Here is a 15,399-nt window from a genome sequence, read left to right as displayed (position 1 = left end):
CTCACATCAATTTTCCTCGACACTTAACCTTACAACATACGGATGACCCACTAATGTCTTTGCCAAATCATGATTGTGAGAACCATAAATTAATTAAATCATCCACCCTTGACCACCTTTAACGGTTTGCCTCGCAATCTAAAAGCACATTCACACTTTTTACTTTCAGTTCAACTGATATATGTCTTTTTTATATTGTATGTATTTACCTCTTCTCTCACAGCCTAATAATACATACATCATCCTTCCTCGTTGTCCCGTCCATGTATCCGACCTTAATATAACAATAACAAATCCATAATTATAGCCAACACTTCTTGCCCACTCTAACAGCTCATCTCGATTACAAAATACCTACAATAACATATGCCAAATTTTAAAATCATTCATAAACTACAATTCACACGCCTAATATTTACCTTACCTCATTTGTAGTAAATGCCTCACTACACTCATGTGCCCTTGTTCATTATCTAACGTGTTATAAGTTATTAACTGCTCCATATCAACATCATCTAATCCATCTCATACATCAATCTCGCATGAAATTCCCATGTATGAATCTGTTGTATCCATTGACAATGCTGGAAAAAAACAACACATCAATTACCTTCCGGATATTAATATCCGTAAGCCTAAAAATAAATCTTTCGAATGTAGAAATCCAGACCCCAAAAAGCCATTCCAGATATTCATATCCGGAACTCAAATACTCCTTCTGGATATAGGTATCCAGAACTCAATTTTCACTTTCAGACATGTGCATTCAAAATCTTTAAATTGAAATCAAATTAACTTATGGATTTCTATATCCAGAGTTACTGACATTGCCTTTCAGACTCATGCATTTGTAAGCCTATATCCAGGCTTTCAATTATCGTTATCCGGGAACATCTCAGCTCAAAAAAGCGAAAAAGAAGATGAATGTGTTGTCTTACCTCAGAACAATGTGAATTGCAATTAAAACTGAAATGTTCCCTCCACCACCACACCAACACTACACCAACCACACCTCCTTTGCACTTCAAACGAACACCAAGCTCCTCTGAACCTCAACCAGACACCAAGCTCCTTGCACCTTTTTTTCAAAACAAAGAAGACAATGACAAAATGGAATTTTAAAAGTTGTGTAGGGTGCACGTAAAAGAAGATTTGGTGCAGGGAGAAATTGCTATTTAATAATTCCAAATCATTTACTTCTAAATTAATAAAAGGGTCCACTGCCTTCAGACATTAGGATCTCCTCCTCTTATTTTAAATTGCATAACTGCATGTCATTGCGATTCATGATGAAATGTTAATGTAAATGATTAAGAAGCAATTATTTTTCTAAATTGGGCAACTTTTTATCATTCCTATAACATTTTCATTGTAATTATTTTTCCAACATGGAGGGTGGAGAAGAATAAGGTAATGAGTTAGAAACTGGCCACATCAGATAAAACAATTTATAAACGATTTTAATATAAAATTTTATTTTCATCTGATTCTTAATATTGACACCTTTGGACGCAAATCTAACGTTCATCACCAAACATACAAAAAAATTATTCAAATTCTGTTAGCCTTCAAATTATTCCTTGCAAACTTTCTCCCTTCACATGAAGGGATGAAATGACAACAGAGCATGTTTTCGTCACACCATTAAATTATTCCTTGCAAACTTTCTCCCTTCACATGAAGGGATGAAATGACAACAGTGCATGTTTTCGTGCAACCATTACAGTACAGCAACTAAAGAAGGGCTAAGCACAATTACAACTTGCTAAACCAAAATTGTGACAGAATAATTATCCAAAATTTGAAGAGTAATATAAAATGAAGTGTTACAGATGATGAGAATGCATGGCTAATCTTCCTGGAGAGGCGAAAATTTGCACTCTTCTCTAGGATAGGTGAATACAGACAGAAATGTCCAAAATTTCGGGACAGGAAGGCTCATTAACATTATTTCAAGGTGAGAAAATAATACAAAAACATGCGTGCAACATATTCGGCTTCTAAATAGGGATCTTGCACGCCCACAAAATGGTGATGGTACAAATTTGCGTAGTTTATATCCAGACCTGTTCTCTTCCGTATTCTCTTACAATTACAGGCACACTTGTAGGGGGAACCTGACAATAAAAATGCCAAGCAAAACACGTTTTCTTAGTAAATCATCACGATCTAAAAATGAAACAAATATAAAGGGCACTGTGACCTTTGATAATAATATATATAAACAATCACTAGGATAAAGGCCTCGTTTGCTAGTTCTTACCGCCATTGAACGTTTAGAGGGATGGTTCTTTATCTCTATTCTTCTAATATCCCTCCTTGCTTCATTTCCATATTTTCTTTTTGCTTATATAAATGTTCAATGAATGAGGAAAAATTGAAAACAAAATGTACATTGTGTTGTCCTGAACCAACAAATCCTAAAAGCTTATCTGGCCAACACTCGGGAATGGTTTCTATACTGTATTATTTCCCTGACACTGCCACGAGCCTTTGAGGCTTAATGCATGGATATAATGCACAACCTCATTGACAGTTTGCAATTTTCAACTTTTTTATTAGAATAGAGAAGTGAAAAGGTTACAGCTCAAGCTCTAGACCACTTGGACACCAAGGCTTTATGCCGTATCATTATCTAATGAACTAACAATGCCAAACTTAAGCTTTTAAGTAATTACGTAAATAGTTTTATACGATGTTATAACATCCTCTACGAGTATTTTTCCACTTTTTTTGTTATCTTTTATTTTAATCTTTTAGGATTTTCAAAGCGGTATTATATCCTCATTCAAAATCTTTTTTCCAAAAATAGTGAGAAAATTTGTGTGCTCAATTCATCTAGACAAATTCAAGGTAGAAATAATGCAAGCTATAATAAAATCCTGAAGCTGAATTTTAGGCATGTTTTAGCAGCAAAGACAAAAATACTCTTACGATTTCAGTACTTACCATGCCATAATCTGTGACAATCATTGAAACATAATCTGAAGGTGTTGCATCATAACTGCAATCAATTTAAATAAAAGTGCAATGTTAAGAGTAAGAAAATGAGAATTTGGAGGGTATCTTATCAATATGAATGCTTACATCAGATTTAAGAGTTGCAGATTTTCAATATTGGCCCAGCCATCCAAGTGGTTGACATCCTCTCTACCCAGTACATTTGAAATTACATCCGGATCACCTGTAAGAACATCATAGAAACATCAACCTTCTTACAGAGATAATGCAAAAGCTAACTGTGAACTGTAAATAGAATCCTCATCTTACACAATTGTTAGATATACATACCAAGTTCATTAGAGCATATTGAGTCCAGCTGTACCCGTTCATGAAATTTATAGGCCTCACAACATACTATGACAGGTACACGGAATGCATGAGCAACCATAGCAACACATGCAGTCCCTACTCTTGAATATACTGTTCCATTAGATAAAACTGATGAAGCACCCAGAAATACTCGAGTAACTTCATGCATTATATAGGAAACAGCATTTATATGAGTGTATGTACAGCTAAGACCTTTCTCCACCAGCCTGCGAAGCAAAAGTTTCCCTCTAAGCTTCGGAGAAGAGTCAACTACCACAACACGAAACTGTCTTCCCAACTCATGTGCATGTAATAGTATCATTTCAACAGCTGACGAGGATCCATAAGTTAGAAGAACATCACCATCTCTTATTTTGGTGACAGCATGCTTCACTATCACCTTGTTGGCGAGTATAATCTTCTCACTAATAAAACGCTCAATATCTGACTGGAGAGAAGCTTTTGCTTCTGATTCAGACAAGGTCAAAGGTAGCTTGGCTATCCGACTTTTGAGAAACCTAATTGCATTTCCCATGCTGATTGACAGAGGTCGACACTCAATAAGAAATGATACATAACTACTAATTTTTGCTGTTAAGTCTCTCACAAGAGTCTTCTCTCGTGGAACCTTGTAGTCTTTGATGGCCTCCTGAAATGCTTGTAGCATTGCAATACACCGAGCATTGGCACCAGATATATCTCCAGTTAGGTACTGCAAACCCACCTGTAACATAAAAAATGAAGATCTTAAGATTTGAGAAAAAATAGTTAAAAAGGTCTAGGTCACAAATATCGACCCAGGTCCTAAAAACTTTCCTACTCATTAAAAATAAAACACATGTTTTAATTTTGAATTGGCTCATATCCTTTCTGCAAATGTATAGATAGACGGCTAAATGCACTTTACTTTCATGTGGATGTCATTCAACTCAATCCTTAAGTTGAAGAAGGTATGATAGGCAACAAGATGCAGTGCAGTACAACGGTCAAGGAAATTGACTATTGCATCATGCTAGTTGGATAGATTCCTTTCACTCAACAGATTTAGAGAAATTGATCTATATAAACTACACTACTACACAATCAAGTAGTACTTGATCTTTCTTTTAGCTGCTCCTCCTTCTGTTGGTATTGATAACTAAGGAACAAAGGAAGCACTGATGGTGCCTATCAATGAACCATACAATGTAATCTACTGAAAAGGGTGTTCAGAGTTACTATGCAAGTGACATATGTTGATGCATTCAGTTTTCGGAAGGTCTCACAGTTCTGCTTGGCATTGCAATGCTCCCAGTGCAGTACATACTACATTAAATTACTATAACCCAAAAATAACTACAGTAAACAAATCCCGCACCGAATATGTAGAATTGTAACAAGATGACATAACAAATGCAAATACCTTATAAACAGCCGGGTGCACTGGAGAAAGATGGAAAAACCTTGCCTCGAGATCTGGAAGCTGACTCCCATGTTCATACTGTGGCAAATGCCTGAACAACTCAACTCTGTTCCTAGCTTCAGTTTGTTTCACCACTGCACGACGCTTAGCTTTCTCCACTCGGCTCTTGTCATCATACTGCATGCGTGGTTGAGGAGCATCTTTTTTTCTATCCTTTTCTGGTGGAATCTCACCTCCCTTCTTTTCAGATGCTGCAACAGGTGCATTATCAATTTTCTGAGCAGGCTTTGCAGCTTTAGCCGGTTTGGCATTCGCTGAAGCTGCAGTTCCAGATGCTTTATTTCCTTCAGCTAGAGACACGATTTTTATTGAAGCTAACTAATCAGCATTGTCAATGAGTTGTGCAGAAAAGTGACCCATGAAAGAATATCATAAATTCCTACTTTTAGGCATGTTAAGATCATTAGAAACACATTATTAGGGTCCATGAACACAGTAGTTCTGACAAAGAATTAGTCATAAATAAGCATTAAGGAATACAATGAGCACAAAATTGCTTATGACAGATAATATGTGCAGCTTAAAAGCACTTTCAGTCAAATAGCTTAAATAAAGACTCATAGGACACATTATCAACTACGCACCTTTTGCTGCAGCCTTTGCAGCTCTTTGAGATTCTTGAAGAGCACGTCTTTCAGCTTTTGAGGTTTTTGGTTTCTGTTTTAAACTAGCAGGTTGCTCTTTCACTTCCACTGCTGACCCTCCTCCTCTGCTTCCTTTTTCTTTTTCTAATGGGAATTAGGGAAGAATATGAGAAAAAAATGATAACAGAATCAAGCAAAAAGTAAAATAAAAGTAAAAACATAGAGACAACATATTTAAACTGTTCTCTTGACCTACATATTCACATTGATATGAAACAAAATTCAAAACTTTTAGTCATTTCAAGCCTGCAAATAGTAAAAATTGACACACAATCCAAGTAGATATTAAAAGAACATGTAGCAAAAGATATATTATATATTCAATAAAAATGCAAATAAATAAATATAACTTCAACTTCTGTTCCATTTCTTGTAAACATTACAAGGAATTCAAACAAGTTCGTTCTTTCTAAGCCTGCGATGTAATAATCAAATTCACAAACTATATAGGGATTCCTTCTCTTCATGAAACACATTACATTACTTCTCAAAAACCTGACCCTATCCACTCTGGATCTTACGAAGATTGATTATTAGCCCTTGCCTTTAAAAACAGTTTCTCACAAGCTACACTACACAAAAGCTCATCTAAGTGCATGTTTGAGTTCAAATTAAAATGCCAACTAAAGTAACTTTTGGATTCTCTGGGATTCACACTGAAATACAAACTAAGGCTATGTTTGGGGTCTCAGTTTAGATTGCTCCATACTCAGTTTGGAAAGTATATGCTTAATTTCATAACATGTTTGGCTACTCTTAAAAGTTCGTTTATACATTAAAAATTTGTCTTGTAACTCAATTTTGTAAAAGCCAGATTTGAGTTGCTAATGCAAACCCAGTTGCAAACTCAATTATACCGCAAAAAAAAAAACTATAATCCTAATGCACTATCATGATTTACGGTGAATGTTTATATGTTCAGTTTCCATTGAGAAATTGATTGAGAATCCAAAATTAATTGGTTTGAAACAATTCTAGTGTTGGATTCAATATTTTATACCAATATTTATTATTAATGTCCCTTTACAATAAACATAAATCCCATCACTTCAAAACCAATTTAGCAAAATTTATTCCGTTCAAATCAATAATTCTGCAAATGCTTTCCCAACCGCGCCCTAAATCACTTAAACCACAGTTCCTACTTTCACACTAAATACCACAAAAATTCACATTCAAAGCATATTTCCACCATTTATCATCCCAAACCACTTCAAATTCAAACCAAACTAGAATTGACAAGAACCTCACCAGGAACCACTAGCGAATCATTCACCACCGAAACTGTTGTCAGCTCACTCGCCGGCACGACGACGCTCGCGGCCGCTGCCGCCTTCATCGCCGTCAGGTCGAATCCTCCGCGGGGGAAAGACGACGCTGCCACCTTCCCACCGTTTCCCTTGTAGAAGTCGCCGGCGATCCTGCTCGAGTACGACGAGGACGGCAGAGCGGGCGAAAGCGGCGCGGGGAAGAAGTCCACGGTATCGAAGGAGGTTCCGCCGCCGCTGGAGTCTGCCCGAAGGGGGGATGCGGCGGGGGGCGCGTGGAGGAGGAGGTTGTCGGAGAGGTGGCGCGGCGGCGGGATCATGACAGGCGAAAGGGAGCTGGAGACTGGGGGCGAGGAGTGGGTCGAGTTGGGAGGACCCGATTGGGAGCGTTCGGGCGGAGCGAAGAACCCGACTTGGCGGAACTTGGGTACGGGGTCGATCACGGCGCGTGGGGCGCGGCGAGAGGGATCCATCGAAGAAGAAGAAAGAAAAGTAGGGTTTACGAGAGAGAATGACTGTGTTTGGATGGAAGCGAAATTCGGAAGGTTTTCTTTTGTTTTCTCGCCAAAATTTTGAGGGGCTGGAATTTCATCAAGTGAAGTAAAGCAAAGAGTGAAACCGTGAAACCACTACTAACACACACAGGCTTGCTTTCTTTGCAGCCGAAATCAATAATCACTTGTTTGTGATGGAAAGGTAGATAAGTTTATCATTATGGTGGGCATAAAAAATTACCTTAATAAACTAGTTAAAGGTTTTGAATTATGGTTAATAATTTAAATATATAGATATGAAAATTTAAATATATACATATATATAGGTATATATAGTATTAAGATTTGTACACTTTATTTCTAAAATATAAGTTGTATTTTATAAGAGTCCGTTCTTGAATTGTATTATTAGGAGTGTGCCTTTTCCTGGATAACCAGTGGTCTTAATAATTGCATATAGAAGGAATAAATGGTACTAACATCAATTTTTTTTAAAAAAACAAAAAGTCTTATTTTTAAAGTTGTAATGAAAATAATGTTTTTATTAGAGTGTATGTGTATAGGGCCATGAGGCAATGTCCATCACTGGTGACTGGTTAAGTGTATGTCAAAAGCACCTATCAAGAAAGGGTTAAGAAATAGGAGCTTAAGAGCCACTTTGGGTTGTTCCTTAGACATTCTATATGTGTAGGTAATAGAGTTTTGTTTCTACCATTTAGTAAGATTACTAGAAATTATTATTTTATTATTGAAATTTTGGGAATCATTGAATCTTGGGATATTGGGATTCATTTTCTAGTACCTTACATCTCCATCTTTCATAACTTAAAAATTGATCCTATGAAGGCTCTCAAGGGACAGAACATCTATAAATAGGATACATCCTCTATAGCACAGGTGAAGTCATTGACTTAGTCACCTCTTTGAAGTAGAACAAGTTGGCGCTCACTGTGGAACAAGTAAAATTTTTCCTACCTCCATGAGAAACCATTATAAATTTTTGTACTTTTAGAATAGAAGAATAGACAAAATCACTAGAAACTAGAGACAAACAGTTCAACTTGCAGAAGATGATCATGTTCCAACTTTGCAACAAATCTTGGAAATCATGAAAAGAGTTACAATGAGACAATGCGAAAGCAAGAAGGAGAGCAGATGAAGCATAAGCAAAATAAGACTGATTACGTGAAGAAGCAAAGTAGTCGTGTCACCTGATGGAGGAAGCATTACAAGCCCATGAAGAATTATAGAAAACCAATGAAGAATTACAGTAAGCCTTGCGTCAACAAATGTCTCGTTAAGGATAGGCCGATCCACAACCCTTCTCCTAGGCAATCGTGGGGGAACAGGTATCGTCGCACTACATGGTACCCAAAATCGTGCCATTTTATGGGTTAGGAGATCCCGAAATCAAAGCCTTTCGGGCTCAAATGTTAATCTTGGAGGGCTCAAATGTTCCAAAGCAAGACATTCGTAAGAACCTTCACGAGAATCGCCTTATAGTGGTTTAGCGTAATTCCCGATAGAGCCATTACCTCTTTCCAAACTTCTTCTCAAATGTTTGTAGAGCAATTTATTGACTAATAAAGTGAAGCCTCCTCGAATTGTTTATCTTTTTTTTTATATATATATCAAACAATAGGAGAATGAGCCTCTAAAGAATTGCTTTAATAGTTTATGCGACATCTAGATAGGTAGTAATCAACCAAAAGAGGAAATGTTTGTTGGTGCTTTCATCAAGAGAATTCGAGCCAACCTTTTTAGTGAGTCATTAATTCATAATAAGGATGAATCTATGGCCAAAATCCAAAAGCAGGGCCTCGTTCCACAAATAGGCTTAGGAGGTAATGAGACAAAAAGATGTTAGAAGAAAAATGTAAGCAACCTTTGGAATACAAGGACAATAGCCATGAATGGAGGTTGAAGAGTGAGGTTGACCATTAGTAGGGCATGTGGATCGGTGGTATGTACTTTACGTGGTTCAAAGGCCACAAGAGGAAAGAGAAAAAATGAAATGTTTGGCTTTCACATTATCATGGAAATAGATCATTGAAGACGATAAGGTATTCAGCAAGCTGCATTTTCCAAAAAATCGACTTCTTGGTCTTTGAATATCATCAAGTCCATGGGCACGATATGGAAATATCTAATGTCTTAGCAAATCAACTCGCCAAATTTGGAAAGAAGGTCACTTAAAGAATTGTGAAAAGTGATCATGAGCAACAAAACTAATATCAGGTCCTTGTTCTCAAACTGCCACGGAGCATGAGACACCCATTATACAAGATTTCAACATGATAGTAGGAGGGCTCACAGGAGGGGGGGTGACTAACTCAATTCGTAAACGATATTCTCAGGCTATTTTCTCCTTTATGACTAGGAAAATTAATGGGAAGACGAAGGATGGTGTAAATGCTCGTTTAGATTTGATTGAGAATAACATACAAGGTGAGTTGGCACCAATACAGGTGTGTAAGCGTACATATTTGCCCCTATCCTATTACACCATGTGAAAAGATGAAAAAATATATTTTTTCCAATGTCTAAAGGGTGTGAAAGTGCCACAAGGATATTCATCAAATGTAAAGAGCCTAGTATCGTGATTATTACACCTTGATGCAACAGTTATTGTCGGTAGCTATTCGCGGGATCTTGCCATTTGTTGTAAAGTCATTGATCCAGTAAAGTTAGATGTGTTGAAGAAGGATGAAACTTCTTCTCTGCCAAGTCTTAGTGTGTGTTTGATGAAGAAAATAGCAAGTTTGCTTTCAAGGTTGTAGTGTGTAATTAGGTGATCTTGTATATAGGTTAGAGTGAGTTTAAGGTTGCCTTTTGCTTCATGACCTACCTTATATGCCTAATCAAGGTAGTAAGATCAAGCACAAGAAGTGATTCAATGTTTTCCTAAAAGATCTTAAAGTTTTCTAAAAGAAATCAGGTTACTGCACAAAAATAAATTTGTTTATTTGTAAAACAATAGATTTATTTTTAAACTGCTGAAATGTTTTTCAAAATTCTGTTAGGGCACCAAAAAAAGTTTGTTTCAGCAGTTATTTATGTTAAGGTGAGCTGGCAGTTTTTTAGAGAAACAATTTGTTTGTTTTGGATTTAACATGTTCTTTTTATAACAACTTTTAACTGTTTTTTGAAAAGTTGTTATAAACTGCTTTCTATATAAAGATAGGCACTTCTCACATGAAAGGTATTTGTGCAATCACGTTTTAAACCGAGATCAAACGTTTTTCAGTGAGTTAGAAGGATTTGAATGATTTTTTGAAAGGTTTTGCAAAAAGAACTTCAAGAGTGTTTGTTCTTTGGATGCCTTGATCTTGGTAAAGGTGTTGGTGTTGTTGTGCTGCAATTTAGGCTACTGTTTTTCAGTTTCTTGCATCTTCTTCCAGGTGTTATCCTTCCTTGATTCATTCCTGTGTAAGAGTGTTTTGCAAGTCACTTCTTGATAGGGTTTCTTGAAGTGCAAGTAGTTGAAATAGGGTTTTTCAGCTTTGAGTGCCTTGTTCTAGTAGGGTTCAAAAACTGCAAGGTGTTGTATTGATTTGAGCTATTTTTAGTGAATTTCACCTTGGAGTGAGGTGAAACTGGATGTAGCTCTTTATGAGTGAACCAGTATAAACTATGATTGCATCATTCTTCTCAATCCCTGCACTCTTTACTGCTTAATTGGATAATCTGTCAGGAAATAAATCTGTTCTTTCAAAATTGAATCTATTATTTTTGGGCTCGCTCATACTGTTCTTTCTTGTTATGGAAAATTCTTTTAATCACAATTAGGCTTTCTGAATCCGAGTGTTGATTGCTTTAAGAACAAACAATTTCTTTGCAATCTCTTTGTTAAAGATTCACTTTCTTTAAAGAATTATATTAAAAGAACTTGTGTTGATCTCTTGGTATAAATCTTGTTCTTATAGCTACTGTAAAATAACTCATATGGTTATGGAAAATTTCTTTGTTTGATCTCAATACTAATATGAACCAGTTCTGGTTTTGATAAAGTGTGCTAACCAATAAATCTATTCTTTTCAATATCAATTTGTTCTTTTTCTTTAGGATTACTATAAACCAGTTTGTGTTTGTGAAAATTTTTATAACTTCAATTCACTCCTCCCCTTTGAACTTAGACACTAATAGACCCAACAATTGGTATCAAGAGCTAGGACTTGTATTTTACTCAAGTTTGTGCATTATGTCTGAGTTTAAAATGCCTTTTGCTGAAGGTGCGTCTATTAATGAAAATCTTCATGGAATCTATTGACATGGGAATTTGGGATGCAATGGTCAATGGACCTTTTGTACCTATGCAGGTTGTCAAAGAAGAAACAATGAAGAAGCCTTGGTCCGATTGAAGTGAAAGTGAAAGGAAGAAGGCTTAGTATGATTCCCATAACTTCTGCTCTAAACATGGATGAATTCTTTAGAGTATCTCAGTGTAATTCGGCTAAAGAAATGTGGGAAATATTGGAAGTAACACATGAAGGCACGGATGATGTTAAACGGGCTAGAAAGCATACCCTCATCCAAGAGTATGAATTCTTTAGGATGCAGCCAGAAGAGACTATGGCATATGTGCAGAAAAGGTTTACACATATTTTAAATCACCTCACTGGAATAGGTAAAGTTTTTGACAAGGAAGAGCTCAACATAAAGGTGTTGAAGTGTCTTGACAGAAGCTGGCAACCTAAGGAAACTGCAATCTCTGAAACCAGAGATTTATCTAAGCTGTCTACAGCTGCCTTGTTTGGGAAATTGATGGAGCATGAGCTAGAGCTCAAAAGACTGAAAGAACAAGAAACAATGGAGAGAAGAACTAAGGGAATTGCCTTGAAGACTAGCATAGAGCATGATACAAGTGAGGAAGAGGAGAATCCTGAACATGATGAGACCTTGAGTCTGCTAACCAGAAAATTCAACAGATTTCTAAAAAGGAAGAACCGAGACATAACTCAACAAAGAAAAAGGTACCCTAAATCCGCTTTTTTGAAAGTTGTAAATCACTTCAAAAAAAGGTTCACTATCTTATAAAAATTGTGGTTAAGTTTGCAAAAGGCCAATCAAACTTTGAAACTCTTTTTGCATCTCAAAAATGTGTTTTTAGCAAATCTGGATTGGGTTTTAATCCACACAGCAAGAAAAGATCAGTTGCAAAACCATTTTCAAGCTGCTTTGAAAAACAACCGATTGAATTTTCGAAACAACCAGTTGTTTCATGCTTTTATTGTATGAAGAAGGGCCACTCTGTTAGATTTTGCAGAGTTAGGAAATTTTCTATTCCCAGGGGTGTTTTGAAATGGGTTCCTAAGAATTTAAGGTTCCTAATGATCCAATTAATGCCCATGGACCCAAATTCACTAGGGGACTTAAATCTTTCTTGCAGGTACTCTTCAGAGCCAAGAATCATTGGTGTGAAGAATGAAGCCTCAAGGGAAAAGTTATGAAGTGAATTCTTGAGTGCAATTCTCAATTGAACAAAGAATTCTTTAAAGTCAAGTGACATCCTTAACTCATTTACAGTGGCTGTTTGAAAGAAAAATATTCAAAACCTAAGAACTATTTGTCTTTTCATTTATCGATTTGTGTGCTTGGTTTACATTGATTAAATGAAATCTCACAAATTATTTTTTCTCTTGACTAAATCTATTGTGGTATATCTCTATGCAAAGGTTTATGTAATCAGCATTATGCATTTCCATCTCTGTGAAAGATCCTTGGTTTGTGAAATTCTCAATTGTTGTCTCAGTAAAACAACTGATTGTTTTCACGAAACAACCGATTGTTTTGGCAACATTGTATTAAAGTTGTTTTGAATTTTTGTGCATGGGTACAACTGTTTCTTTTCATTCAAAATCTGTTATGAGTCAAAATTACATTAATTTTGGCTTTGAATACAATCTTATTGGGAGTTATTCTGGCCAAAATCGAATATATTCCATGGCTTCTTAGAAATTTAAGTGCCTTTTATGGATGGTAAAATCTGGACTATGTTGTCACTGACAAATCTGTTTGTGGCTGGCGTATGGCATATTCCCACTGCAACATATTCTTTCTATGTTGAAAAACAACCCACTAAATGCCAATGTATCTTAATTGCTTTTTTCCACTTAAATACATGTGTTGGTTCAACTGATTTTTCACAGGATCAACCCATTGTTTTCTTCTGTTACATCTATTGAATATGTTGGGTTCTCTTCCTTCTCTAAAATTTCACCTTTGTCTCATGGATTCAACACCTCCCTCATCAAAAAGGATGAAGATTCGTGCATTAAAACGGGTGGGAACCTTGAAAACTGGTTTTTAGGGGATGATGAGAAGATAGAGAAATTCCTACATGAATCTTGTAGGAAAGCCATCACCTTCAACTGGCTGAAAGGGCAGAACCTCATTAAAGTGAGAAAAGTCTTGAAGGAGTAGTTGTTGAAATGGTTTCAAGAGATGTCAGGGAATATATATCCTAATCTAGTGAAGTTTTTCTATACAAAACTCCATATTGTTGGTGATAATCTTTGCTCACACGTGAAAGGGAATGAAATGGAGATAACTCCAAAAGTATGGTCTATTGTAACTGGGTTAAAATATGTTGGGCTAAGAATTAATAAAGGAAACATTGGGGTTGTAGAAGAATTCAACAAAATGCAGTATTATAGAAGCAGCCTAAAAAATCTTCAATCCAAAGTGAGGAATTTTTCTGTGGGAGGCATGAAGCTAAATGAAAGAATTATTGCTTTCATTGTATCTTGGATGTTGACTCCAAGAGGGAGCAATCATTCGGTCCTGATTGAGGAGGATCTAGTTCTTATCTAATGCATCATGAACAAAATCAAGATCAATTGGATTCACATTTTCAAGGAACACATGCAAAAATCTATGAGGTTAAGTGATTACCACTATCCCTATGTTATTTTTATCTCTAAGTTTTTGCATTATTTTGAAATTGATCTTGAGGAGGAGCTATCTAAGATGGTGAAGCCATCACATGAAGTTAATGATGGTTCACTCAACACGATGGAATTAAAAAAAATTGGAGGTAAATGGATCAGGACAGATGGTGACCAAGTTGGTTCTTTAAGTGAAATTCATGTTGAAGATGATGGAGAGGAGCAAGCTGCTACTGCTGCTGGAGTTGATGGTGATGATGGACAACAAGCTGGGGAGAGAAAGCAAGGCAATGAAGGTCCAAGTGCTGGAAACATGGATGAACGTATCACTTCCATGTCACCCTTTGAAAGGTTGATGATAAGCCGCATGGACAACTTTACATATGATTAAAGAAGCCATCATGAGTTTTGTATGGCAAGATTCCAGAACCTGGATGAACAGATTGAAGCTATTCAGAATCATCTGTTTGAGCTTCAATATGGCAAGGATGATTGATGAATTTCATGCTTCAATGTTTATTTTGCCTAAGCTTGATAAACACTTTTTTCTCTTAATTCTGTTTTTATCCCTTCTCTCAAATTCTATTTGTGAAGAAAAATAGGAGGAGATTGATGTGGTTTCTGGTGTTTTATTTACTGCTATAACTCTGTTTTATAATGTTGTTGTTATTGCTCAGTTTATTATGTTGCTGCTATGGCTCTGATTTATCTTTTATCTGCACCTCAATTCACCACTGTTTTAACACTAGTTTCCATACTTTGTTTTTTGGTTTTCTTATTGAATAGATTATGCAGAAAACTAGTTTTTGGGTGATTTTCAAACCTGGCTTATCCTGCTGCTATGTATGCCTTGTATATGCATAATTTCTGCTTTGCAGGATCTGTCAAATTCAAAAACGACAACACAAACAAACCAGAGATTTTTCTTCATCAAATAGGGGGAGATTGTTGAACAAGTTGCTTTGCTGTCTCCAAATCCAAGTGGAATGCATGAAGATCCTTATTGTTGGTTGTGTGTGTGTCTAGAGTTGTTGAATTTGTTAATCCACTCTAATTGATGATCCAAGGTTGTTTGATTTTAATCCTTTTGAAAAATATGTGTTTTCTAAGGAAAGTGAAAAATCAACCTGTTGAAATTTCTATTCAACTCGTTGTTTTACATTCAATGTATTTTAAAAAGGATTTGAAAAAGCTTGACTTTGTTTGACTTTATTGTCCAGCCAATTCAATCGATTGTTTCGTGTTTTCAATCGATTGTCTTTTTGAAAACCTTACACTCTTTAAATTTGCTTTTGCTTTGATTTTCAACATTGCTGATATAAACAACTGATT

General features: G+C 36.1%; 1 protein-coding gene across 2 annotated transcripts; it reads right to left on the bottom strand.

Annotated features, from left to right (window-relative positions):
* Positions 1-1,762: 1,762 nt before the first annotated feature.
* Positions 1,763-7,405, bottom strand: LOC137837279 (translation initiation factor eIF2B subunit delta-like). Of its 2 annotated transcripts, none has more exons than XM_068646238.1 (7): positions 6,670-7,405; positions 5,359-5,502; positions 4,715-5,064; positions 3,292-4,036; positions 3,088-3,184; positions 2,950-3,004; positions 1,763-2,117 (listed from the first exon to the last, which is right to left on the bottom strand). In XM_068646238.1, exons 1-7 carry the CDS (start codon positions 7,157-7,159, stop codon positions 2,055-2,057), a joined length of 1,944 nt encoding a protein of 647 aa, XP_068502339.1. In that variant the 5' UTR covers positions 7,160-7,405; the 3' UTR covers positions 1,763-2,054. The 2 variants fall into 2 exon arrangements, with proteins under 2 accessions (XP_068502339.1, XP_068502340.1); XM_068646239.1 differs by having other exon boundaries at positions 4,715-5,034; positions 6,670-7,366.
* Positions 7,406-15,399: the final 7,994 nt, after the last annotated feature.

The sequence above is a fragment of the Phaseolus vulgaris genome, chromosome 4 (genome assembly GCF_000499845.2).
Source record: "Phaseolus vulgaris cultivar G19833 chromosome 4, P. vulgaris v2.0, whole genome shotgun sequence".
NCBI lineage: Eukaryota > Viridiplantae > Streptophyta > Magnoliopsida > Fabales > Fabaceae > Phaseolus > Phaseolus vulgaris.
The sequence above is the reverse complement of the archived record's forward strand: the minus strand, read 5'-3'. Positions and strand labels throughout refer to the sequence as shown.

Coding starts and splice junctions, on each gene's coding strand:
- LOC137837279 (XM_068646238.1), bottom strand. CDS start 7,159: ATGGATCCCTCTCGCCGCGCCCCACGCGCCGTGATCGACCCCGTACCC. Junction 5,065..5,358: donor TGCAAAGGCTGCAGCAAAAG/GTGCGTAGTTGA, acceptor TCGTGTCTCTAG/CTGAAGGAAATAAAGCATCT. Junction 3,185..3,291: donor AATATGCTCTAATGAACTTG/GTATGTATATCT, acceptor ATGTTCTTACAG/GTGATCCGGATGTAATTTCA.